At 37.0% G+C, this 25,355-nt stretch overlaps 1 protein-coding gene across 3 annotated transcripts in view; it reads left to right on the top strand.

Moving 5' to 3' along the window:
• Nucleotides 1-25,355, top strand: part of SPOCK3 (SPARC (osteonectin), cwcv and kazal like domains proteoglycan 3) — a 212,383-nt gene that overhangs the window by 89,828 nt on the left and 97,200 nt on the right. For 2 of the 3 annotated variants that reach the window (XM_037377278.1, XM_037377287.1), the window contains one exon: nt 13,038-13,152. The exons of the other annotated variant lie outside the window; for it this stretch is intronic. In XM_037377278.1, coding sequence (XP_037233175.1) covers nt 13,038-13,152 — 115 coding nt within the window. The remainder of the gene's footprint in view (nt 1-13,037; nt 13,153-25,355) is intronic. 3 annotated transcript variants of the gene reach the window in all.

The raw sequence follows: 25,355 nt of genomic DNA on the forward strand, positions 1-25,355 counted from the left end.
CAAATTGTTTCAGTATTTATTTATGCAGAATAATTGAACGGATTCTAAATTCTTAGAGCTATGTTAAGAAAGACTGTATAAAGGATTTTTACTGGGGCTAAACCTAGCCCGTAACATGAGATTTTGCTTGCCTTCAGTAGCAGGTTAACCCCTTGTTCCTGCTCCCCTGCCATCCTTGCTTTATGCCCTGATGTAAGGTCTGTAGAGTTACCAAATCTTGAATTATCATAAGATAAATGAAAAATATTATTTTTTTGTTTGTTTGTTTTAACCTGGCTAGACCATGGATTCAGGTAGCCATTCAAACCAGCAAGTAGTTACGTCAGAAAAGTAGGAATGTAGCACAGGGCTACAGTGACGGGCTAGAGGCCGCGCACCAGAGCTGCTAAAGCTGGCAATGCTGAGCGAAGTGTGTGGGGGACTGTTTCTTTTCACTTCACAAACCTGCTACAGTTTAGTGCTGCAAATGTCTTTAAGTCTTCCTACTTCTGTCTACTGTGCTGGGATGTCCCAGCTAACTGTTTTGAGTCATGGGGGCCATCAGTTCCTGAGGAATATGTGCCGGACGAAGTTGTGGTGTGTGCTATGACTGCTGCTTCTTTACAGGCTCACCTAATGAACGGCCTAGTGAGCTTTCTTATGTTTGCCACAGGAATTTAATAAGAAAGCTCGTAAAATAGCTAATAGAGGAGTTATTAAGAATATGAAGTCTGAAATCACGCGTTATTGTTTAGTGGTGAGGGAAAAAGAAATTGCTTAATAAATCTTTTTACAAACACTAACCAAAGAAAGAATGCAAAGAACAAAAAAAGATATACGTAGTTTTTCATGAACTTGACTAGAAGAATGACAGTTCTTAAAGTACACTTTACATCTTAAAAGTTGCCTTTTTGACCCATTTTTATCTGACCTCCTCATATTTAAAAAACTGTTTCCTTATTTAATTTGTTTTCTTAACCAAAATGTTTCTTGTTTGTTTCTGTATTCCTGTTTATCTCTAGTTGACATATACATAACTCCTTCTTAATTTTTAATTTACAGCGTGTAAAGAACATACATCCCAGGACAAATAAGTTGCAGTATGGCATTGGCATGTAAAATTCCTTTTAGTAACCTCTGTGCTGTTCTTGTATTTTGATGGATAGGACTGTGAGAGAATGATAGGATTTCAGGATTATGCCTGAAGTTCTTATGTAATTAACATAAATTGTGCTCTTATTTATCATTTTTGAAACTTAAAAATACACTTGACCTCACATGCCAGAATGTACATGGCCAGCAGAAAAAAAAATAAAATATTTGGACCTTGAATATATTAGATTTTAGAACCAGTGAGATGGACTAAAGGACAGATCCAGAAGTTTGTGGGGTTTTTTGTTTGGTGGTTGTGTTTGTGTGTGTGTTTTGTTGGGGTTTTTTTGGTGTTTTGTTTTTTTTTTTTCCAACCAGAGAGAGAACTTTAAATGTTTTAAATAAGAATAGAAAAGAAAGGATGCATACACTTTTAGAACCTTTACTCTGCTTTTATATACTACGTAATATGCAGTTAAATATATTCAGGCTTTGGTTTTTATATAGCTAGGTCTTATCTTAAATTAAACTTTCTCCCTGTAAGTCATCTTCAAGTCACAGATATTAAACTTCACATTTCATTCATAAAAATGTGTTCATGCATGGAAACAAATAGATTGCCTCATGTATTGAAACATAGACTGTGAGATGTATAGGTACAGCCATAAAAATTTCAAAGCAGGACTTAGCCAAGACTGCAAAAAATATTTTTAGGTCAGATAAAAAAAATAATACTAGTAGTATAAAAATATTGTGGTAGTAATAAACCCAGGTTGTTAGTAAAATGTTTGCTGGTACTTACTAAACACTTTTCTGTATTTGTCTGCTAATACAAAAAATAAGTCTAAGCTGTCAAATTGTTCTATTGAGTCAAGGTGCCTTTTGGAGGAAAGGCCAGTTTGCCTGTGGAATGCCCGCCCTGAAGTATTACATGCCCTGCCGCTCTGTTTTCACATCACTTGGCTTCTTAGCGCCAGTGTTCTTTCCATCTTGGCCACATACAGGGAATAAACAACTTCTTCCTTCTCTGTGCTATGCCAGGTTTTGATAGCTATGAGTCAGGACACAGAGGCTTACTCAAAAGTGACTGAAATTCTGAATTTATTACAAGGTAGTAGCTGCAGAACACCTGTAGTTTTGCCTGTATTTCCAAGCTACAGGGTCCTCTCAGTCTGGAGAAGTGCTTAATGCAAAAAACCCCCTAGCAATTCAAGAGAAACCGTGGAAAGAACATTACAAAGTGAATTTTTAATAGAGGAGGTCCAATTTCTTTCATTTATAGTCTTACAGAGGATAAATTCGTATGGTTTGATTTTGCTTTTTTTGCTAATGGCCACTTAAATCTACTTGGAACTTTTACAGGTTTAGAATATTTGTGGTTTCTAGGTCATAACAGTGGAATTATCTTTTAAGTATTACAAAACTGAGGCATTTGAGGTTTGCCTTTAATTTCAGTATTTTAAGCTCAAAGAACTTTTCATAGGTGGTTTGTCTGAGCCAGGATGTATACAGAAGCTTAACTGACTCAAATTAATGTGCTCTGTAGATTGTTACACAAGATGTGATTTCAACTTCTATGACTTCTTTACAGAATGTATTTTATGTGGACGTCTTAATTCAGTTTTATCACAGATATATTTCCTGATTGTTTCTGTTCTGCTAGGCTTTTTCAAAATACATGTATATGTATATTGGTGATGTATTGCATACTCTATATGAGTAGTCTATTGGATTCTGTTTCAGCTGGTTTAAAAAATTTAAAAGCTGAAGTGAATTACAGTAAAAAAAATCTGATTAAAATGCTCTCTTTAATTTCACATAAAAATACATAATTAAATACAGAAATTGACCAGTTCTCCCAGAGACTGGAATAATTAAAATACTTCATATAGCATGTTGTTTTGCAACGTTGGTCTTGGCATGTGAGATAATGGGTGGAAGAAGTTTCAAGAAGATGCCTTTCTGCGGTTACAGGTATGCCCCAGTTGTCTGAGTTGGAGAGTCAAGAAGTCTGACGCAGCCAGAATGTCTCAAAGTTATGATTTAATGTGTTTAGGAAAAGATAATAATGCTTAACTGTTTGCTAGTGATACATTACTACTGTGAAGTTTGAGGTAGTCTTTAGGTGTTGTTTCTTTCTGCTAAATTAAGGAAGTGGATGTTGTGATTTCTTTTTTTAAAAGTGCTTCATTAAGCTGCTGGAATCTTAAAGGATGCCAGCCAAGTATGCATGTGTATTTCTACTAGTCATAACTGTTTTGTATGTTTTTGCAGAATATTTGAGAATTTCTTATTACATATAAAAGAAACTGGATATAATTGTATTAATTTTGTTGTCAGTTCCACCTGTTTAAGTCCAAAGTGGCTCTGTTCTTTGGCATTTTAAATAAACAGGATCTTTTCCAAATTTGTAAAGTTATAAGTAAACATGGCATTTGACTTTTACTTTGTGGACTTTCTTATTTACATCAACTTTTGACTTATGAGTAAGCTATTCTTGCATAAACTTTCAAGGAATAGCCAAAAGAGAGAACACAAAATTAGGGGAATGTTTTTGAAGCAGAGCTCACAGATTTTTTGAGGGAGATTTTTCTTAAAATTTAGAAATTACAAACCCATTACTCCTAGACATTGATTAAAGAAAAATGCAGTCACTTGAGGCTGTGGGTCTGGGAAGACTGTCAAAAGTAACTAGGGATTTTGGAGTGCCATACCTCTTGAGAACCAAAAGAGGGTTTCCTTTGATTTGGTTTTATTTTTGGTTGGTGTCTTTTTGTTTTGTGTTTTAAATCATACTACTAATCATAGGTGTAGGCTGCTCAAATGTCTTTTGAAAGTCTGAAGGTAATCACTCAATGTTTGAGAAATATGCAGTTGGTAACTGCTCTTAATATCTTCATATGAAAGTGTTAGATTACATATTTCCCCTGCTCACTCAGCCACATTCACACTCTTGCTGGAAACCCGAGGAAATAAATAGAATTAAATATAACCTTTGTTCAGGTAAAAACTCTTGATAGGAAAGCTACAGCCTATGGTAGTGTAATATCTGTTATTTTTTAAAGATTTCAAATGAGAGTTTAATAGTAAATATATCAAAACATTTAATAAGCATTAGTATATGAAGAGTTGCAACATCTTTGTTTCGTACATGAGGAATCTAAAGCCCGTTGCTTACTGCAGTGCTGGAAGATGGTGGAGTGCATCACCAGATGTTGCTAAGCATGCAGTTTGAATTTGAGATGAAGTGTGTAGGCCAGAAAGGTGGAACCTGGGCATAAGTTGTCCCAAGCGATTGCATTTTTGGTGATTTTAGAGATGTAGAAAATAAAAATTTATAAGAAAATTACGAGGTCCTTAAATGATATACTGATTATTTGGCAGTCAGCAGTAAACAGTTCTGTTTAAAAAAAATACAAGTGGGACGCAGATGCTTACTAGCTGTTTTACATACATTTAGTCATGCAGGTACAGGCACCCACAGAGGAAGAATAGAGACTACTAGCTTTTATTTTTTTGAGTAATTACTTGAACTTACATTAACAGTACCCAGAATAGTAGGTACATATTATGAGTAAGTATAAATGCATTTTTATGTACATTTTTTTTTGAAACTGTAATTGCATCAGTGAGCAAAAGAGAAATATGGCAGTACTTTATTTTGTGTGTCTGATGGTTCTAACTCAGTGTTAGGTACTTCTCTGCTTATAAGAACTTTATCTAGTATAACTGCAACCATCGCAGGGCAACTTGACACTCAGTGCTAATGTACCAGAGCTTAGTAACATAAAATGCTAGGAACAGTGATGCATCTGAACAAAAACCTGATAAGAGGCTTTACGTAATTGTTCCTGATCCATCAGTATGGAGACTTCTGAGCACATGTAAGAGTAGGTATTTCTTGGGTAGAAGCAACTTCCATGCACAGAGCCACTTAATTGTTGAAGCATTTGCTCACAAGTTAGAAGCCAGACTTCTAGACCACCCACAACATTCAGGGGTTTGAATCGAAACTCCTAATTACTCGCTTGGCCACCTACAGAAAAACCTTCTCTCCACCCTTCTTACTGAAGCTGTAGATCCATGTGGCCTGATGGAACAAATATACAAGAAGATTCCCCTTGTGAATGTCCAGCTGTAGCTACCCATTCTGTTTTTCATATTATATAGCTAATCTTAAATCACATATACAGTCCCTTGGAGAAGAACCAAAAATTTGAGATTCTTCTTTTTCGGAACATATGCATCATGTTACTGAGGTAGGCTGTTTCTTGTTTATTCTCTCATTTTTATTCATGAATCTCAGACTGTTAGCTGCACAATGATTCATTTCCTTGTTGAAGTTACAAGGTGTTTATTCTCAGTAGGCATGTTGCATAGCAGGGCATGGATGTCTTGCTGTGAATCCACAGCAATGTGGATGCAAGTCATCTATGGCTGAAGAGGGTCTGTGTGTATGGATGCAAATTTTGGATGCCAATCACTACAATTTAGGCAAAAAATAACCACTATCACTGTTAACTGTAATTAAACATTTGTCTGGATTCTATGTTAGCTGGCAATATCAGCTGAGCATTTATGTGCTTCACCCTACTGTTTCTGGAAACTGGTGCTGGGATTCTGCTTGTCCTTCTAGACATAGCACATTACTCAGTAAGAAATTCTGCTTTAGGAGGTGAGAGATCACAGTCTTTCAAAATGGAGAAAAAAAGGAAAGGCACTAATGCTCTTTAGGTATCTTCAGGAATTGTGTGGTCTATCAAAGCAGGCAATATGAGTCATTCCCTTCTAGCTGTCTGTTTGCCTAGCGTTGTAACCTAGGCATATGACCTAATTATTATTTTAGTTAAAACTTTTTAGAAAATTTATATTTTCTCCCCCATTCTCAAATGTGAAACCTTTGTAGGCAAAGAAGTCAGACCTGCCTTTTAGACTAGAGTTATTAAACCACTCATGGGATACTCAAAACATAGCTTAAGTTTTGGTAAGTGTAGTAAAGCAAAATGTCTAGCCGCTTCTTATTTTGCCCATCAGAAATGAATCACAAACTTTAGAGGAGGAGAATTTAAGTCTGAAAACTTAATCCTTAACCTTTCCCCCCTTTCATTTTACTGGGAATGGAAAATTAAGAACTTGTCAGAATGCACTCAGAAGATTGGGAAATAATGGTAATCTACTGTTGTTCTGCCACAGAGCTCCTGTTAACAGGGTTCCTGTGTTATGGCTTGCTAATATTGATTTCCTATTATATTCCCAATAAAAATGATGTTCTGGCTACTGTCAGTTTCCAGGAGTGCCAATTGTAAAATAATTTACAGACGAGATGATGGGAAGCTTTGTTAAATTGCTTTTCTAAATTTGAATTATAAATAAATAGATCAATTAGTAATAATTGAATACATTTTTGAATATTGATTGCTTCCTTAGCATGTGAGAGTAACAAACCCATATCTATCTGTAAAATTCACCAGGTGATCCTGATTCTGTTCCATAATTTCTCAGCAGAGAGCAAATTATTTTTCGCTTACAATATAAGTTCTTAGAGAAATAGCAGATGTTACAAAGTACTTTATATTTTTGTAATGCTTTTTGTGACAATGATATTTTTCTGCTTGTTGAAATTTAATGAATGCATTTGATATTGTTTTAGGCAGAGGTGTGGACAGATGTAAAGCAGGCATGTAGGCAAATAACCTATAGCAAGCACACTGTTCTGTATATTAGGAGCTAAATAAAGCTGAATATTATCAAGTTAACAAAGCTAAAACCAGCTTCTAAAGATGCAGATCTGATTTTATCTGACTTCCTAGGAAGTCAGCTGATACATTATAGCCACTAATAAATGATTCCTGGCAAGCCTTAAATAAACACATTGCTTATCTAAAGTTTCCTCACCAGAGTGGAAACTGTCACCTATTTTTAATGACAATATAATTATGCTGTACAATCTACATTTTTCACTGCAGTTATGGAAACGAAAAAGCCTCCAGCCTTTGATAATTGTAAAGATATTTTATTAAATGTGAATTGAGTAAAAATCAAATTGATATCTCTTTCATGCTGAGGAAAATAGCTCTGAGGGGTATATAAGTGGCTCCACAGTGGGATTTTGACACTTGTGATGTTTTTGGTGTCAACATTGCACTGTTTCATAGCTGCTTATTTTAGCAGAAATGGAAAAGGGTATGTGGTGTTGTCAGTGCGAGTCTACATACTCTAAGCGAGCTGGGGTAAAGCAGGCATGTTTTGCTAGGGGTTGCTAGAAGATGCAGTGAAGAACTGAAGACTCAATACCATATATTTTCTGAGTTAACGAGCTATATGCTTATAAGAAATCAATGGTACTTTTTCTGGAATAAATCTATGCATTTTCATAGTAGTTTAAGATATTTAGGATTACTCCATGTAGAGACTGGACATAGTCAGAGGTGTCCCTGCATTGTAAGGGAATCCAGTTCTCACTCAGCATGAAAAACTTCAGACTATGGTTTTGGAAAATGTTTTTATTGTGGCTTAGTCTTCATTTTCCATGAGCATTGTCCATTTGTGTGATTTATGTATGAAGTAAAACAGGTTTAAAAAAAAAAAAGACGAGCTGTTTCCACGCTTTCATAAATACCTAAATTTTTTTAGTCCTTTCAAAGCTGGGAAAATCACTGATGCAATCTGTAAGCTTACCGTTGTCAAACGGCGGGTTAAAAATAAAAAAAATGTGAGATTGTGCAAAATAGTTTAATAAAATTTAGATCCTGCGTGCTTCGTAGTAGAGGGTTGTTTACAGCATGTGATATTGAAAGAAAAAAGAGAAAGACTTGCACTGCATTTCAGTTTCTACTTAATTTCTTTCTGTATTTTATCATCTGGCTTGCTAAACTACAGTGTCAGTCCAGGCAGACATTGACCCTTCAGGTAGTTGACTCATGTGGGACAATTGCTGGGGGGGGGGGGGGCGGGGGGGGGGGCAGGGTAACAGAAGCATAGTATTACAGAAAAAAGACTTCTGTAGGGGGCTCCTAGGTGACAGAATAGTCCAGCAGGTCACTGAGTGATAATGGGCATTAATGTCGATGGCAAGACCATGAGCGTTGAATATGCCTTTGAATTTAAAGATGGTTTTGTAATTTTGGCAACCACAGCTCTGCTGGCTTACTCACTCTGCTTACGTAGTAGCCACTGTACTAGTGCAATCCCATAGCCATTCTTGCTGTGCAACAAATGTATGTGACATACATCTGAGGTGATCATGCATGGCATGATAGCCACCGAGTCAGCAAACCATGGAAGGTTACATTGGTACTGTAAGGTTTGGATATACTCTGGAACAGTTAGCTACGTTTATGATTAAGGATTTCCTTTTCTTAAGCTGTTAGATTTGCTTCACAGAAAATTCTTGGAAGAGAAAAATGGAGGGAACACAGCTGGGTCTGATACAGCACAGGGCCAGGAAAGGGTTGCCTTGCAGATATTCTGTTCTCTTGCACAACTCATTTCTAACGTTAGGTTCTCACCAATGAACATCAGTCATTACCTTTCATTTAAAAGGTGCAACTTGTGAATGAGTGCTGCAAAGAAATAAGTGTTTTAACAGAGAATTCTAAACAATCTGGTTTATCTTTGGTGGCAAAAGCCTGTTAAATACATAAGGAACCTAATGAAGCATCAATACTCAATACAATTCTCACAGTCTCTTTTTCTTCCCAATGGTTTTCTTTTAGAGAGTGCTGCCAAAATCCAGCACTTCTTTCTGTCATCACTTATGTGTTCAAAGCCAATTTATTTGATTTCCTAGTTATATCTCTTGGAGTTTCATTGATTGTTTGGTGGTTTTTTTGTGTGTGTGTGTGTGTGTTTGTCTTAAATGAACTCTTCAACTCTGGCCCCTGGTGTTCTAGGGGTAAAGTCATTCTGATTCCAGCAATAACTAGATGTCTTCCCTAGTTTGATACCCATCTTTATATTTTTATAAAGTCAAAGTGTTATAATACCATCTCTCAGTTGTAAAGTTGGCTTCTGTCTGTAACATTAGTGAGCATAACACCTTTTTGTCAAATTTTGGTGGAATTGTCAAAACACACCTTCAGAGTCCCAGGAACCAGGGAAAAGAAAGAAACATTTCAATGGAAATGGAAAGTTACGTGATATCCTCCCATCACCCCTTTTTCTGAAATACATTTTCTGCTTGATACTGAACACAGCATCCTTATGTGATTCCAGGTTTCTCTCGCTCATGTATTTTTATTCCATTACCCTATTCAGTTTTGAAAAACAGTTACCTGAAGATATGCCAATATTATATTCTGGTATTGCTACCTTAAGTGTCTCCATCAGGGAGCATTCTGGGAAGAAGTGCTTGTACCAGTATGGATTGAGAGCAGCCCTGAGGAGAAAGGCTTAGGAGTGCTTGTGGACAAGAAACTCAGTGTGACCCAGCAATGTGCACTTGCAGCCCAGAAAGCCAATCGTATCCTGAGCTGCATCAGAAGAAGCGTTGTCTGCAGGTCAAAGGAGGTGATTCTCGCCCTCTACTTGACTCTCGTGAGACCCCACCTCTGGAGTACTGCGTTCAGCTCTGGAACCCCCGACAAAAGAGGGACATGGACCTGTTGGAGCAAGCCCAGAGGAGGTCCGGGAGGCTTGATCAGAGGCTGGAGCACCTCCTGTGAAGACGGGCTGAGAGAGTTGGGGGTGTTCAGCCTGGAGAAGAGAAGGCTCCGGGGAGACCTTACAGCAGCCTCCCAGTACCAAAAAGGAGGGTAGTAAGGAAGCTGGAGAGGGACTTTTTACAGGGGCCTGCAGTGATAGGACAAGGGGGAATGGCTTTCAGCTGACAGATGGTAAGATGGTGGATTTTGGTTACTTACTAGGAAGAAATCTTTCCCCGTGAGGGCGGTGAGGCGCTGGCCCAGTGTAAGAGTCTGTCTAAAGAGAACAATATTGTCTCAGCATTGCCAGCAGAGACCTGTTGGAGATGGAATGTGGTGCTCATGGACACCAAGACACAAAGACCCCGGGAAAGAGAACCGCATGGTATGAGGAGTACTATGCCGCTCCCTGCAACCTGGGATTGAATAAGGCCACATAACAGCTGTCCAGAAGATGGATCACAACTGTGGTCATAACGACGAACCAGAAAACAATACAAGAACACGCCTCCTGGTCTGAAGCTACCCACCTCTGGGGCAAGATAACCTGGCTCGAGAAGGCAGAGAACTGGCAGAAGTCTATGGACCAGAGGAGGAGCAAGGTGTATTGCTTGGCATAAAAAGATGCCTTCTTAGCAACTGAACAACTTTGGAGATCTTCCCCACCAAGGATCACGACGATCGGAAGGACTGGCGGGACGTTGCCTGTACCTGGGGCCATAGAGACGCTTTGGACCCGTGGTGGTAGCTATAGTCCTCTTTCCAATTCTTTTTACTTTTCTTTACTTTCTGTCTTTCTACCTATTGCATGCCGCTTTACGGGCAAACAATAAAATTGTGCTGTTTGATTGAAGCATAACCCCTTGGCGTGGTTGCCATGATTTTTTGCGCTTTGAGATCATAGTTAACGAACCATCACGAGTCCACTGAGTGGACCGTAACACCCAGGCTGCCCAGAGCAGCTGTGGGTGCCCCATCCCTGGCAGGGCTCAGGACCAGGCTGGATGGGGCTTTGAGTGACCTGGTCTAGTGGAGGGTGTCCCTGCCTGTGGCGGGGGGGCTGGAACTGGGTGATCTTTAAGGTCCCTTTTCACCCGAACCATTCTGTGATTCTATGATTAAGTGATAATATGCTCATGTTTACTGGGGGCTGACATTACGTTCTGCCTGACTTTAAACACAGAAAGTACTTGATATGGAGTCGAAGATCTAAAGTATATTGGAGAAGGGTACTGAATGTGCTCTCATTAATTTTAAATTCAACTCTGTTATCCTACTTCAGTCATTTTTTTGCTGCATTTGCTTTCACCTTGTTTAGGGTTGTTGTAATCAGACTTATTCTGGATGACTCCTTGTGGTTTTATGGCTGGTTTTCTGTAGAAATAAAAATACCTGGAAGAGGAATGCACCTTTGCATATGTCTTATGCAGTAATTAACAAAATATTTCTTTTCTGACTGCATTGATTTATTATTATATTAATGATTCTATCAATTTTATGCTTTGCTGGTAATATAATGTATAGATTATGCACAACTGAATATCTTGTTAAGAAGGAAATAAAAATGAGAAAGTCCCTGCTTAGACTGTATTTAATCATACTTAGCACCACAAAGTTATGTGTCAAAAATGCAATTAATGATCAGTCTGGTTCTTGTTTCCTGGGTACATGGTTAATCAGCCTTATGTTAATATCATGTGGCAGTTCAAGTAGAGGTGTGATTAAAATTTTACTTTTGATTGTGAAGAACACAAGAAACATAACTTTCAGAAAATATGTATACATATATATTATAAGCAAACATGAAAAATGGGGAAAGCATTTCTGAAATATGAATGAAGACTGGACAGTAACATGCTAAAGCGAAGAACACAGGAAAACTGAATTCTAATTTTTCATAGCTTTCTTGCTTGATTTTGTGATTTAGGATTTTCAGTAGTGTCTCTTTAAGCTAGGCATTGGTGTTTAACTTACTAGGGTTTGTTTTCTGGGGTTTTGGTTTTCTTTTTCTGAGGGGTGTTATATTTTTATCTTTTATTTTTTAAAAAAGAATATCTATATGAATAAAAGAATCAGTTTTAGAGTACTTGGATCTACCTGAAAGACACCATGGAGCTCAAGAGAAGGAAAAAATTGATTATTTATTGTGAGAGCATAAATTATCGTAAACTTTTCTGTACTGGCTTATAGGCATGATTATTCAAGAAATATGCGATGCAAATTTAATAGTAAGTAGCAAACAAGATTATTTGGCCTCTCTGGTATTATAGCCAGAAATTAGTATTTGTAATTCTAAGTGTAGCTCAAAGATGAGTATAGATTAACAACTTAAGGACCAGCTACAAAAAAAGCCACTAAGCAGAAATAAGAGACCTAGAATATTGCAGATATTGTTGGTAAGTAGTATCTTAGCTACACAACAGTGGAATTTAGTGAACTGATGATTTTCCTCTTCTCTGGGTTAATATGTTTATGGACCAGCACATCACTGTTTATGTCTTACTGAATTATTTCTGTGCAATGTAGCTGAGAAGGTGTTACTATTTCATAGTAAGAATGGCAAGAAATGGATTGAGTGGAAGTACTTTTTTTATTATTATTAGCATTCTGGCTTACAGCTTTTAAAAAATATCTTGTATGTGACAGATGTGGCAGCCAACATCTGGATGAACATAAAGTTCCAAACTCCTGATCAAATGTCATTTTCCTTTCTGACTACTTCTTCATTACTTTTTGGCGCACAGTTTTTTTGTGATTTCAGATATGTGGTGGCTTCTGAGATATTCATATCGCAGACCTAATTCTGTTTAGAAGTGACGTGACTGAAATGGAGAACTGTAGGCAGCAGAATCTGCTTCAAAATTGATTTATTAGGGAATTTGGTGCTCTGAATGACATAATGGGTATGCAAGTTTCCTAAAAGTCCTAAGCAAATTCTAATATTAAAAAAGTGTTTTCACCTACAGTAAAAAAAACAGCAGTCTTTGCCTTTGTTACAAATGTTGACCAGGAGAGTTGGATAGGGTACTTCGCTTTTATTTACAAAAATAGTGTGGTATTGTATGCGAATATACAGAAATATCCATGTTTCATGAAAATCCATTTTCCTTGGTAAAGGAATTCTGCACTGCTTCATTTTACATTATCATTGAGTGTGCTGCATTTTATCCTGGTGACAATCAGTGCCTTTCAGTGCGGCGTGCTGTACAAGCAGCTGGCCACCCCCCACCTCCACATACTTGGTGGGTTTTATGTGTGGTGTATTTCTTTACTTAATTGCACGTGTCTAGATAATTGTTAACAATTTTCCAAAATTATTTTTAGCTTTAGATCCGGCTAAAGATCCATGTTTAAAGATGAAATGTAGTCGCCATAAGGTCTGTGTTGCACAGGATCAACAAACTGCGGTTTGCATTAGTCACCGAAGGCTTACGCACAGGTAAATACTTTAAAAGTTATCCTATAGACATTTTTCCTAGTGTTCGTGACTGACTGTAAAACGTAACTACACTATAATTAGTTATTTAACAACATATGAGCAGAGTAGGAGTGGATTTCAAACCAATTATATATGCAAAAATTATTAGAATGTTCAATATTTGAATTTTTTGTTAGGCTGGTAAACGAGAGGGTGTGCATATTTAAATATCACAAGCTGCTGATACAAAGACATTTAAGGAAATACATACTGTGCCAGTACCGAATGAATAGAATTATGATAATGTCCTGTTGCTGTACATTACTTTGACTTCATCACTTCTTATATGAAGCTAGAGAAAACAAAACTGCCCATTACAGTGTAGGTAATGGCCTGTTATAGTGTAAGTTGGGTTTTATGTGTATTTCTACACATCTCCCCCACCCCCTTTCTTTTTTTTGTTTTCTTTATGCATTCTAGTTTTCTTTGCATTCTGGACTGGTTAAATATAAGTAAAAAATGTATGATAAAGTTATTCCAGCATCCAAATGAAGATGTTTTTTTATTCTTACCTTTTTTTTTTTTTTTGGAGAACAGTTCCAGATGCTCTATTTATGTAGGTCTTAACAGTGGCAAATATTAATGTTCTTCTGCGGCTTTATCTAGGGCAGAAAGTGAATATGTAGGGGCCTGAACTGTACACTTAGTTGAGTAACAAGATTATTGTTTGCTGAGGAGATGGAGTCAAGTTGCATATTTGACTTGGGATTGTTAATTTTTTTTTTGCACTTCATTGTGGGAAACATCGTAGTAGAAGGTTTAAACTTCAATAACTTGATTGAAGTGTGTGTTCAAGTGTTTTGCTCAATAGGGGCTGAAAAAAGCTAAGGAAATGAAGAGACTTTCTTATCTGATGTAAGAGGATCATTTCAAGCTTTTTAGAGAGCCAGTACAGTTTTACGAATTATATATAGAATGTTGTTCTTGATTGTCTGGTTATGTTAAATGCACCCATCTGTAGCTTTTTAAACAAGCAAGGTAGTACATAGTGAAAAGAAAAGCTCAAACTATTCTTGATCTGAAGCTGCAGTTAATTAACAAAAAAGCTCTACGTTGCTTGTAAAGCTAAACTGTTTATATCAAACAATCTCTGTAGAGCTAGACATTTTGGTTTGATAACTATATAAGGTGCTAGAATTATCAGACAAAAGCTAGGTAGCCTTATTTCAACTGCATGTGAACTGTCAGGGGAGTATGTCAGTGTCAGCTGTGAAAAGACTGCAATAATTTGAAATTTCTGAGAGGTATTACACATGCTATTGAAAACAGTGAAAAAATGGTATCTCCAAGTTAAGTATACGTGCAGCTGTATAGACGAAGCTGCATGCAGTGGCTGAGTTAATAAACGTGTTGACATCTGCCTTCAATACCTGTATTAATTCCTCCCACAGTCCCTGGCACCCTTTTAGAAAGGTAGTATTTTAAGAGGCAAAGCCTGTCTGAATATAATACAATCTCATAATGGGAAACTTTGGAATGCCAGCAATTTGGTGGTTATAATAAGCACTGCAAGTGTAGCCTGGTAAGCTCCATGAAGCAGTTCCCTACCTACGTGTCCTGAGCCAGGACGGGGACTTCCCAAGCTTAGATCTCCCGGATCCCCCAGGTTACCAGGTTCAAGGAGGAATCAGCTGTTTTGTGCTTTCTTTCTAGAGGTTTTCTTCATGCAGTCTCTGACCTTTCTGTAGTGTGGTGGGATAAGGGTATGAATAGAATATTCACAAGCAGTCATGACTGCTGGTCTTTTTCCCACTATGAATTTCTTCAGCTCAAGATTTTATTCCTTCACTGGTATCTACAATTTGCATATTGATTTTCAACAGAGCCATCTGTTTTTCCAAGTTCCCAGAGGGCTTGTCCACTCATTTATAAGTCTCGGTAAAAATTAGATGAGAAAAGTTGTATCATTGACTGTCTGTGTTATTTACCTGTATCCATTTCTGATATATCAGTTGGGAGTATTCAATCTATTGAGAATAAATCTTTACAAAATTTCATCCGAGTAATTTTCCCTTTCCACGTCATCTGTGTTTGTGTGCATGTGGTGGTGTTCAAAGATTGGGTAATTTGAACATTTATTTTTTTTAAAAAGGAAAGACAGTTGGGGATGTCTTCTGGAAAAATGGTTGAGACCTTTTTCCTGGATTACTGGAAACTCTTCATAAAGAACTTACCCATAGATTTCCATTTGGCCATGTTTGCAGTATAGATCCATAAATGTTCCAGAGATTATTGCCAAGATTAATGCACAGGAAAAGTAGTTTTGAGCACGTGAACTGATGCAGTGGCAAAGACTATCCTCAAGAGAGACACAGAGGACAGGAGATTCTGCATACCTCCAAGGCAAATTAAATGTTTTATGGGCACCTTTGAGCTACCCTAGCACAAGAAACATGAGACAGCGTTGTATCTGAATAGATTATTCTGTAGTGTCATGTTGAAATTCTCAGATTTACAGTTAAATTCTCTTCTGTTGTAAGCAGCATTTCCAAGCAGCCCTATTAACTTGTTCATAAATTTCTGTACATAAATTCTGTCACTCTTTGAGGTAATAGCATAGACAGAGAGGTTGCTAATCAGCGAAGGTTAGTAATTGTCTCAAATGGAGAAATCACATTAGTAATTTCTTTTGTTGTTTTGTTAGAAATGGACTTGCAGAAAAAAACCCACCAGGGCCTGGGATGCTCTGTTGTTCATTCCAAGCTGTCCTGTTCTTATCTGTAGAGTGCAGTTTCCAAGCTGTTGTAGCCCTGTATGGATTAGAGGGAACCTCAGTACCACGCAATGAAGCATGGGATGGGTGGATACCCCAGCCATCTGCAGTGCTGTTAGTGACACGATATGACATGATCCCAACAGGATTAATTAACTTGAGAGTGCACTCTGCTGATGTGGTGATTCTACCCGTGCTTTCAGAAGTATGAACATTTGTATTAACTTTGGGACTTCAGCACTATGCTCTTGCTGCACTGTGCTTGCCTTTGCATGGTTTCAAAACCAGCTACTGCATGTTACTGTCCTTTTGATGGTGTTGTGGGTCAGGCAAGCCTATGTTTTTGCTATTTCTTCAGTTTCCATGGCAGCAGAGATCATGGTTTCCCCTTAGTCTGGAGGCACTATGCAATGCTCAATTCCTTTTCTGGGAGACTGCCATGATGGCACGTTGTCTTCTAGCACGCTTCTGTGGTGCCACAGCATCCTGATGCAAGGGCCTCCTTTAAGTACTGTCTTGGAAAGACTGAACAGTATTTGATAACAAGGTGAAATTCTGTGTATCATTGGTCATGAGAGCAGTCTGGAGTACCAGAGCTTTAGAAAGTATGGGGGCATGGTTAGAGGGGACAGGTTTTTGCTGGTAGCAGGTAATTGCATTTGCATCTCTGCTGGCTATAACTGCATTGGACACTGCTCTTAGCAGTGTGCTGTGAAAAGAAGAGGAAATACTTTTAAGAGGGGAAAACACATAAGATATATATTAATGTTATTTATCCAGATACTTCCATGTGGATTGCTGTGGGAAGGGTATAGCTGCCTGCACTAGAATGCATGATAAAATGAAAAATTCCAAGTCTGGTGTAAAATAGAATTTTTCATTGGTTCTTTGAACCTCTGAGGATTGACAGTAACTTTCCCTTTTACCTAAATGGTGCTTTAACATTCCTCTGTGCTTTCCAGTTTATCTTTGTTGGTTAAGTGATATGCTTTATGGGGGAAAGAAAACCCAGTAAAGTGTCTGTACATGCACTAATATGGAATGCTTTGGAGTATACCTTGTGCAGTTAAATACAACTTGTAGAATATCGGAATACAGTACTGCTGACACTGTGATACAGTGAGGTGAATGCTATGTTGACAAGCAAGATATCATGCTAATAGAAATTTATCTACTTGTTTTAGTTTTCAACCACTTTCAGGAGATATAATTATTAGAATCTGTGGTGCTGAGGATCTCTGGGAACTATGAGTTCACCCCTGTGAGCCTGGGGAAAAGGAAAAGTTATGTGAATGTGCAGCCAGAAGAGAATTGGACAGTAAATAAAAAGGGATGAGTAAAAGGAGGAAAGCTGTAGGTGGTAATGGATATTTTGGAATACCTGCAATGGAATGTGTGCTCTTTGTATATGCAGAACAGCAGGTGATATAAGAGAAATCCTTAAGTCTTAATATACTTGTGGTTGCCACTTTGAGCAAAGAAAGAATTTGTGGTGACATCGCAACACATATGAGCTCATTAAGGCCATGGAAAGCTGGTAACCAGGCTCACAAAAGTTGAATAGTCCAGCAACGAGTTATTGTAGATTTGCAGATCCTGATTAATAATGCTAACTTTATCTTAGGCTTGAAATAGACAATTCTAATATGAAGAGACATATCATGTAATTTGCTTTAAGAGTAACATGCTGTGAATCATAGGCTACTGTACTAACCAGTGTATTGGTGAAGTTTAAGCAAGTAGGTTACCTGTAGGTGAAGAGGATGAGTCTAGAAAACTTGAAAAAATGGGGCAGTGTTGCCACCCAGCAGACAATTTTAATGTAAGCATAATAGCAAACATGGGATAGCGCCTGTGGCTTCAGTTGGATTACTTCTACTGGAATTCTTTTTTGGTACTGCATGTTTGTCAGAACAAAAATATTTAAGCCTAATGCTTAAAGGTGAAGGAAAGGTGAGGCGAGGGAAGGGGAAAGCACCTATGTGCTTCAAACGCTTCTCTTTGCTTTTATCTCAAACCTGCTGCAGGAGGCAATCTACAAGTGAGATTAATTCAGTTGAGACCCAGGTATTACACAGTCCATTCCAAGATTTGACTGCTTACTGTAAGAAACTGGTGAAGTGATGACTTGCCCAGTAATATTTAGAAATGTGTTTTGTGTATAAGTTCTGAAAATGAGGAGATGGGAAGAGTGTTGGGCCAGAAATCATGTTCCAAGTAAATCTGAGTGTATCTGGTATATTAGAACCTAGTGACTAACCTTGTACTTACTTTTTGACCCTAGTGGAATATGATAAAACTTATGTTCCATAAGTAAAATAAATGTATTGCATAAAATTGATTGGATGCATTAAATCAATCAGTGCGTGGATGCATTATTCAGTGCACTAAATGCATGTGCAATTATACTAGGTAAATGTAGATCTGTGTCTTTCATGAGTTCCCCACCATACATAATGCCCTCTGTCCCCGTTGTGAAGCTCCTGCTATGCTTTCTAGGGGTTTGTTTATCTAGAATGTGCAGAACAACATGACAGTTCCCTTCTAGAGGAGAAACAGATTGCACTTGTGTCGGCCATGTCATATCCACAGTGTGTTAAGATGGAATGGAAATGTTTTAAGACTGAATGTGATAACTTGTATAAGGACCTCTTATTACTTGTGTAAAAACCTTGAACTTCCTTTTTCTTTCTGTTGGATTTTCTCATCCTCTTCAAACATTTCCTATACTTAGGTAATTTTAATGACATAGGGAAGGTGTTCATAAGAGGAATAGAATTGCCTTGTCATAGGGGCACGCAGCTTTTTTTATCTTTGTTACGAGTAACCGATTCCCAGTAAATATTAACTAAGCAATAGATTCTGATGATACTAGCAATTCTAAAATAATTAACCCATTTTGTTAAAGTAAGGTTAAGGTAGGAGACGTGACTTAATTGTGGTAAAAGCATTTCACTTACAGATCATGATTATGAACCAGAGAATGAGAAGAATTCACTACTCGTGGCTGGAGAGTCATAAGAAGTAAGCATCTAACTAACTTAAAACAAAGGAACAAAAAGTTATGATTGCTCTTTTTGTATTGGAGAACCACAAGGCAGATTCCAGAGAAGTGTGCAGGCTGCACCTCTATAAAATGCGAAGCTGCATGGGAGGTGAGCAGTATAGAGAGCCTACTGACAAAGAATTGATTGTTTTAAGAATTAAGCAAATAATAGTGGGTGCTACCTGGGTAAAATATTTCCTCTGATGTTTCTTAAAAGTCCTATGAAAATTAAGGTAGGTTTAGTGAGAATTCTTCCCTGTCCCTAAGCTTGTGTGAAGTAGGACTTTTAGGGATTAACAAAAAATTTTCTAATATTTCTGTCTGTGGGCGCAGTCTTCAAGTTACCACGATTTCACTATTAAAGCATGTTAAAGAGCATCACTTTATTATAGACTCGCAGAAGCTGATAGTGGTAAAAATGTTATATCACTTAATCTAATTTACTAAAGTATAGGGTAGTTGGATAGTTTGAAAGATTTTGTCCTAGCACTTCATCTTGTTACAACTGCCTTTAGGCTTTTGAGATAAATGACACTTCCAAGTGCTGATTTGGTTCAAATCGTTGATCATCTAGTCCATTGTCATTCCTTGGACCCCTGCCCTCTTACAGTGCTTTCAAAGAATGCAGAAAACCAGACTAAATATTTTTTTTATAGAAACTAGATTATCAGGAGTTCTTCCCTGGGTGCGTTCACTTTAGTATTATAACATGAGGAACACATTCCATCTCAGCTTTGAAGTGATGAGTGTTGGGCCCTGAAGCGTGAGATGGATTAACCTTTTCCTTTTACGATGATGTGACAGAATCCCAGAGCAAATTTCAAGTGCTGTCGAACTCTGAACAGTGATTCCACTGCAAAACAAATGGAAACCTCTTCTGTTTCCATTCTGTGGTACTGCATGGCTGAGATGATGTCCCCAGGCATATCAAGTGACCAAGTCCAAGTATGTGAGAGGCTCGTTTGATAAGAAAAATGTGTGCACGCACATACATGTGCACATGCATATAAGTAAATAGTTACACTTGTATATGTGTTTTTCTGTTCATATCACAATGGACACACATATCCTGGATTTCCAAAACATCATACTTCGGAATTTGAGGTATTTTACTGTCACTCTCATTTTACAATAAATGAAAGAGGGTTTTCTATTTAGACTTGCTACCACTAAGTTTTTTTATTTTAAAACAAAAAAAGAAAAGCTGTAATTGCAGATCTGTAGTTGTATTAAGTAATCTGAGCAGTTTTGAAAGAGATTTGTTAGAACTCATGTGGAAGATGCTTTATTTGATTAGAGTCAAATAGAGCCTTGCTCTCATTTGATTAGAAAAAAGGAAACGAAGCAGAGAACAAAGAACAGTATAGCTTTGTAGCTTTTCTTTATCTTCAGGTGTTGCAGCATTTTAGTATTATTTCAAAAAAAAGGTTTCCAAAAAACTGATGCAAAACAAAGGATTTGCTTTGGGGAGATTGTGTGAAAGTTGCAAACACCGCTCTTCAGGATGTCATCGTTTCACATTATAATGCTGCTGAAGAAGGCCAGCTGGTGCAGTTAAGTCCCTTATTGGAAATTGTAGTCTGATTCATTACTGTGATTTGTAGTTGTACAGAGAAACACTTAATCACTCTTATGCTCCAAGCTCTATTGAATCTACTGAAGGCTTTCTGGTTCTTTGCATAATTTGTGCTGCCAGTCTGCCAGCCTGGCAGTGTTTCAAGCTTGTTGTATTGTCTGTGTGTGTTTGCACAGGAAGTGATGCTGCACGTAGGCTGAATTTACAGTAATTCTTTTGTAATAGGCTAATGAGCAACTTCACTTCATCCACAATACTAACATTATATAGCTTTGATTAGTCCAATTATTGTATAACTATGCCATTGTGATCGTACTTACACTCTACAAAGCACTGAAAAAGAAATTTGCTTAGCCATAGTTTCATTGAACTTGCTGAGAAAATGATTTAAAATGTTATGTGCTTAAAAGAGGTGAAAATATGAAAATTTTGGAGATATTTATATGCTGTGTAATTTAATTTTATTAAAGGGAAAAAGTGAAGCTTCTTTTTTACTGGCTGTTTCATTGCATTAGGAAGGAAAAAAGGTGACCTACACCATGAATCATACATTTGCATATGTTGTCAAGGCTTATGCTTTCCTTGGTGTGCATGTGCTTGTTGCGTTTGTTTTAGTGGGATTTACAGATACACAGCAAGAGGGAAGCAGGATCCTCTAATGGAATGGTAGCACTAGCAGAAGATACATACGTAGGCTGCAACAATGTATGTTGCAGTTACCAATGTTGTCCATGTCAGCCTTACTATTTATTAAGGTTGTGACTTAGCTATACAACATTTATAGGTTTTGCAGCCAAACTTCAAAACTCAAAAATTACCATGCTTAGAGAAAAAAAAAATGAACACCACCCCTACCTGCAACTGTGTCTGTAGGAATTGAAAATATATTATGGGTTTTTTTTCGGGTGTGGTGTGTTTTGTTTTGTGTGTGTGTGTTGTTTTTTTTTCCCTTGGCATGTAATATATGTTTTGTAGGAGATCAAAGCAACCTTAAAGAGGACCTAAACAGAACTTCCGTATTCTATTTATTAGTAGAACAGGTATTTTCCACTATATTTTTCCCATTCAAAATCCATGATACACCTATGTTTAAAGGAAAATATGGAGTCCTACTCTAGACTAATGCAGATGTACTTCAGTTAATTTAGTAACTTCTGGTCTCATTCATGTTTTACTGGCTCCAGTAATCTTTTTCTGATTCTGAGTGGCCTGTAGAGGAAAAGAGTACACTGGATAATTGGTTGGCATGATGGGTTTTTCAGTGATCATGAGTGTCCTACTTTCCACTTCTGCAATGAAATTATAAATTAGGACTGGGATTTTTTTTTTTAATTTTTTTTTTCCCCCTAGGAACATGGATCTCCGCTTGCTATATTTCTGTCAGTCTTGCTGACAGAGATTGAAGGCACACTCAGTTGTACGACCTCCCCAAAGGCAGTAAGTTAGGACACTTCTGTTCAAAACTAGAATAAAGGAAAGAATTAAGAAATGCAGCGTCTGATCTAGGAAAGCGTTCCTATTAGAGTGTACAACTTTTGACTAACCCTGGAGGGTGTTAATGTACGGTCCCATTAATAAAACATGATTTGTGAGCTTTTATTTTGTTGTTGTTGTTTTAAAACAGTATTTTCTCTCACAGTATTCTTTAGAATCTGCTACTTAAAAAGATTTCCTTTTTGATAACAAAATTAAGAATGATGAAGATGGTGCTTTATAAATGAATTATCTGTCCTTAACTATAAAGTTATGTTTTTAGTCCATAGCAATAAAATTAACTGTGGACTATTATATAAGCATTGAAATAATCCAAAATAATAAGACTAAAATCTTTGAATATTCCTTTACCAGAAAAATTATGCAAAATGTGTTCAGGAACAGTTCAATACCCCTTCTTACAAATACCTGTCTAAAGTAAACCTTGCAGGGTTTTTTTTGTAGTGCTTTAAAAATTAGTTGTCAGTCTCAGTTTTCAGCATACTTTATTGGAATATGTTATCAATTGTAAAATAGGTGATGCAAACATTTGTAATCAATTAGTGCTTAATTTGGAATTTGTTGGTGGGTTGTATGTTTTGGGGTTTTTTTGTGTGTGTCTTTCAGTGTTACTGAAATAACAAAACTTGTATGTGAGGGGTTCTTTTACAGGTTTTAAAATTTGGATCTCATTATAATTAGATGTTTTTATTACTAGCTAGCATCAATTTTAATGCATTTCTTTTTATATGAAGGTCTTGCTTCATAGGTTGTGTTTATAGGCTTAAATACATCTGTTGTTTTGCTTATGTACCAGTGGTGAGAAAACTGTTAAGTGTGTGAAGTTGAGTAGGAGTAGTGTTCAGGGAACAGAAATCAGTCTAGTAATTTCCATTTGTGTAAGACAATACATTTGAGGTCTCCAATGGTGAAAAGTACATAAATTGTAGCAGCTGGAGAAGTTTGTTATCGTAGAGTGAAGTATGCACATATATTGGTACTTTACAGTAAACTGTGCTACTGCTATTGGCAAGCAAATAGCATACTTGTGTGACAGTAAAGGCATGTCAGGAATCATTAAATGTTCATCTTTGTTACATGGTCAGTTATAGAAGGGGTTTTTGTGTCTGGTAGTATTTTTGTATTTCTTTTTCATTTAAAATCAAACACCAAATCCATTTTTATGTGTCCAGATTGTCAAAAGCAAGTTCACTATATAAAATGCTGTAGTCTGCCACACGAGAACAGTAATATTTTAATTACAGGTATGGCTTCTTCCACAGACTACTATGTATTCTATATCAGATCCTTGTTTCCTAAAACAAATAATACTTTTTTTTGCTATTTTATGGTTTAACCTAAATATTAGAACATTTATGCCATACAAATACTTTTCCTAAAGCCATCTGCAACTTCTGTATTAGTAGTGGTGGTGGTAGTAGTAGTAGTAATAATAATGATGATGACAATAATAATAATTTTTATAACAAGAGTACTGTTAAGGCTGAATTTAAAGTTTCCTGAATCTGGGATCCGCTACCTTAATTCAGGCAATATTTGTGCAGTTATTTCAGGAATGCTTTGGGTTTATTGGCAGACTATTTGCAAGATGCACGGCACTGTAGATTCTGTGTCCGGAAATCTCAGGCAAATGCTCAGGTTCTGTCTAGACAAAATTTCTGCGTGAGGAAAAGAAGTTGTACCCAAGGAAACCTGCACTCACAGTAGCCATGACTCCAGCATGCTCTGGTTCAGTTCCTTTGAGGGAGATTTCTTTAAGTTAAAGACCTTCAGTGATCTGTTTGAATGTCCAAGGGCAGGTAAAATTTTGGGGTAACATTTATATAAGCATTTTATAGTAGTAGGGTGTTGTTTTTATAGGACTGTAAAGTGCACAGAATACAGAATATATCATAATTTTAGAGATTGACTGTTACCTGATGTTGCAGTTATAATAGCAGTAGGTTAATAGTTATGCTATAAATACTTTACCAATAGACATAGACTTTCAATTCCAAGCCTGTTCCATAAAGCAATACAGAAAAAAGTCTCAATTCTGTCCTCTCGTCAGGGCAACTTTTCTCCACTGTCTATAGGAACAGAGAGTAACTGACTGCTGAACTAGCTTGTAGCATCTATGGATCAAGCCATCCGAAGTTACCATCTTAGAGAATATACAGTAATGAACACTTAATTTTTTTCCTGTGATTTAAGATAATTTAATTCTTCATGTTTTCAAGCATGACTATACACGGTGACATCATTTGCGTATTCTGCTTTCTAATTATTATTCTTTCTACCTTAACTTTTTTATTTTAGATTATTTTAATGCAGAGACTAAAGTAAAAAAAGTTGTAAAATACAACCATTGGAATTTTAGAAGTAATGCCACTGAAAAAGATGTTTCACTGAGGAATATACCTAGCTGGGCTTTTTCTTGTCAGTGTCATATATGTCAGAATTGAAAATAGTTAACTTTATTGTAATTCAGGGTTTACTTAATTTCTGGATCAACTGAAGATCTGGGCATATAAATATTTATGAAAAATTTGAAAGTTTTGAGGAATGAGTTCCCCTTGACTTTGCTTTCACCACTTGCGCATTCTTTTCCAATGAGTGTTTGTAGTACCAAGATTTGCATACTTGTGAAAGATAATTTGATGTTTGGATCTCTAAATTCAACACTAGTCATGTTCTAAGCTTTTGCTGTTGGGCTTTGTTTTTAAAGACAACACCAAACGTCTCCTCTCCAATCCCAAAGTAATTTGTGCGAGGAAGAGGCAAGTAAGGGGAAAGATTATCTGAGAGGACATTTAAGCTGGGGAGTAGCACAATAAGCACACGGCTACAGGAAACATGTCCTGAGGATATGAATTATTGATTTTTCATCTTTGGGGCATGCTGCTGGAGCCTGTACAAGGTGTGAATGCACAGCCAAGATGATCTGGATCAGAATTAAATCCCTTGCTTGTAAATGTCATAAAGCAAACTTCCATGTAATGAAGTAGGATCCGAAGGCTTGCTGTGCCCTTGTTCATTACTCTGTCTGGAGACAGAGACCCATGTACTTTCCACCCTTCTGTCCATAAAATTCTCTTTTGTAGGTTACTAACAATAACAACGCTTCGAGGGTGACTTCAGCCCTGTATCTCACAGATTTGAGGCTTCTGTAAAACGGAATTTCCTTTCATATTCTAGAAGTATGCTGGCATAATGCAGCCACGTACTTCGAAGTACAAATGCTGGAGGGTTTGTTTTACCTACACTGCAAGACTTTTGTCATGCTCCAATTCCCCTCTCCTATACTCAAAATGTAAAATAAGGTAATGCATGTTAGATTGAATATTGTCTGTATG

This window comes from Falco rusticolus, chromosome 1 (genome assembly GCF_015220075.1).
Source record: "Falco rusticolus isolate bFalRus1 chromosome 1, bFalRus1.pri, whole genome shotgun sequence".
Taxonomy (NCBI): domain Eukaryota; kingdom Metazoa; phylum Chordata; class Aves; order Falconiformes; family Falconidae; genus Falco; species Falco rusticolus.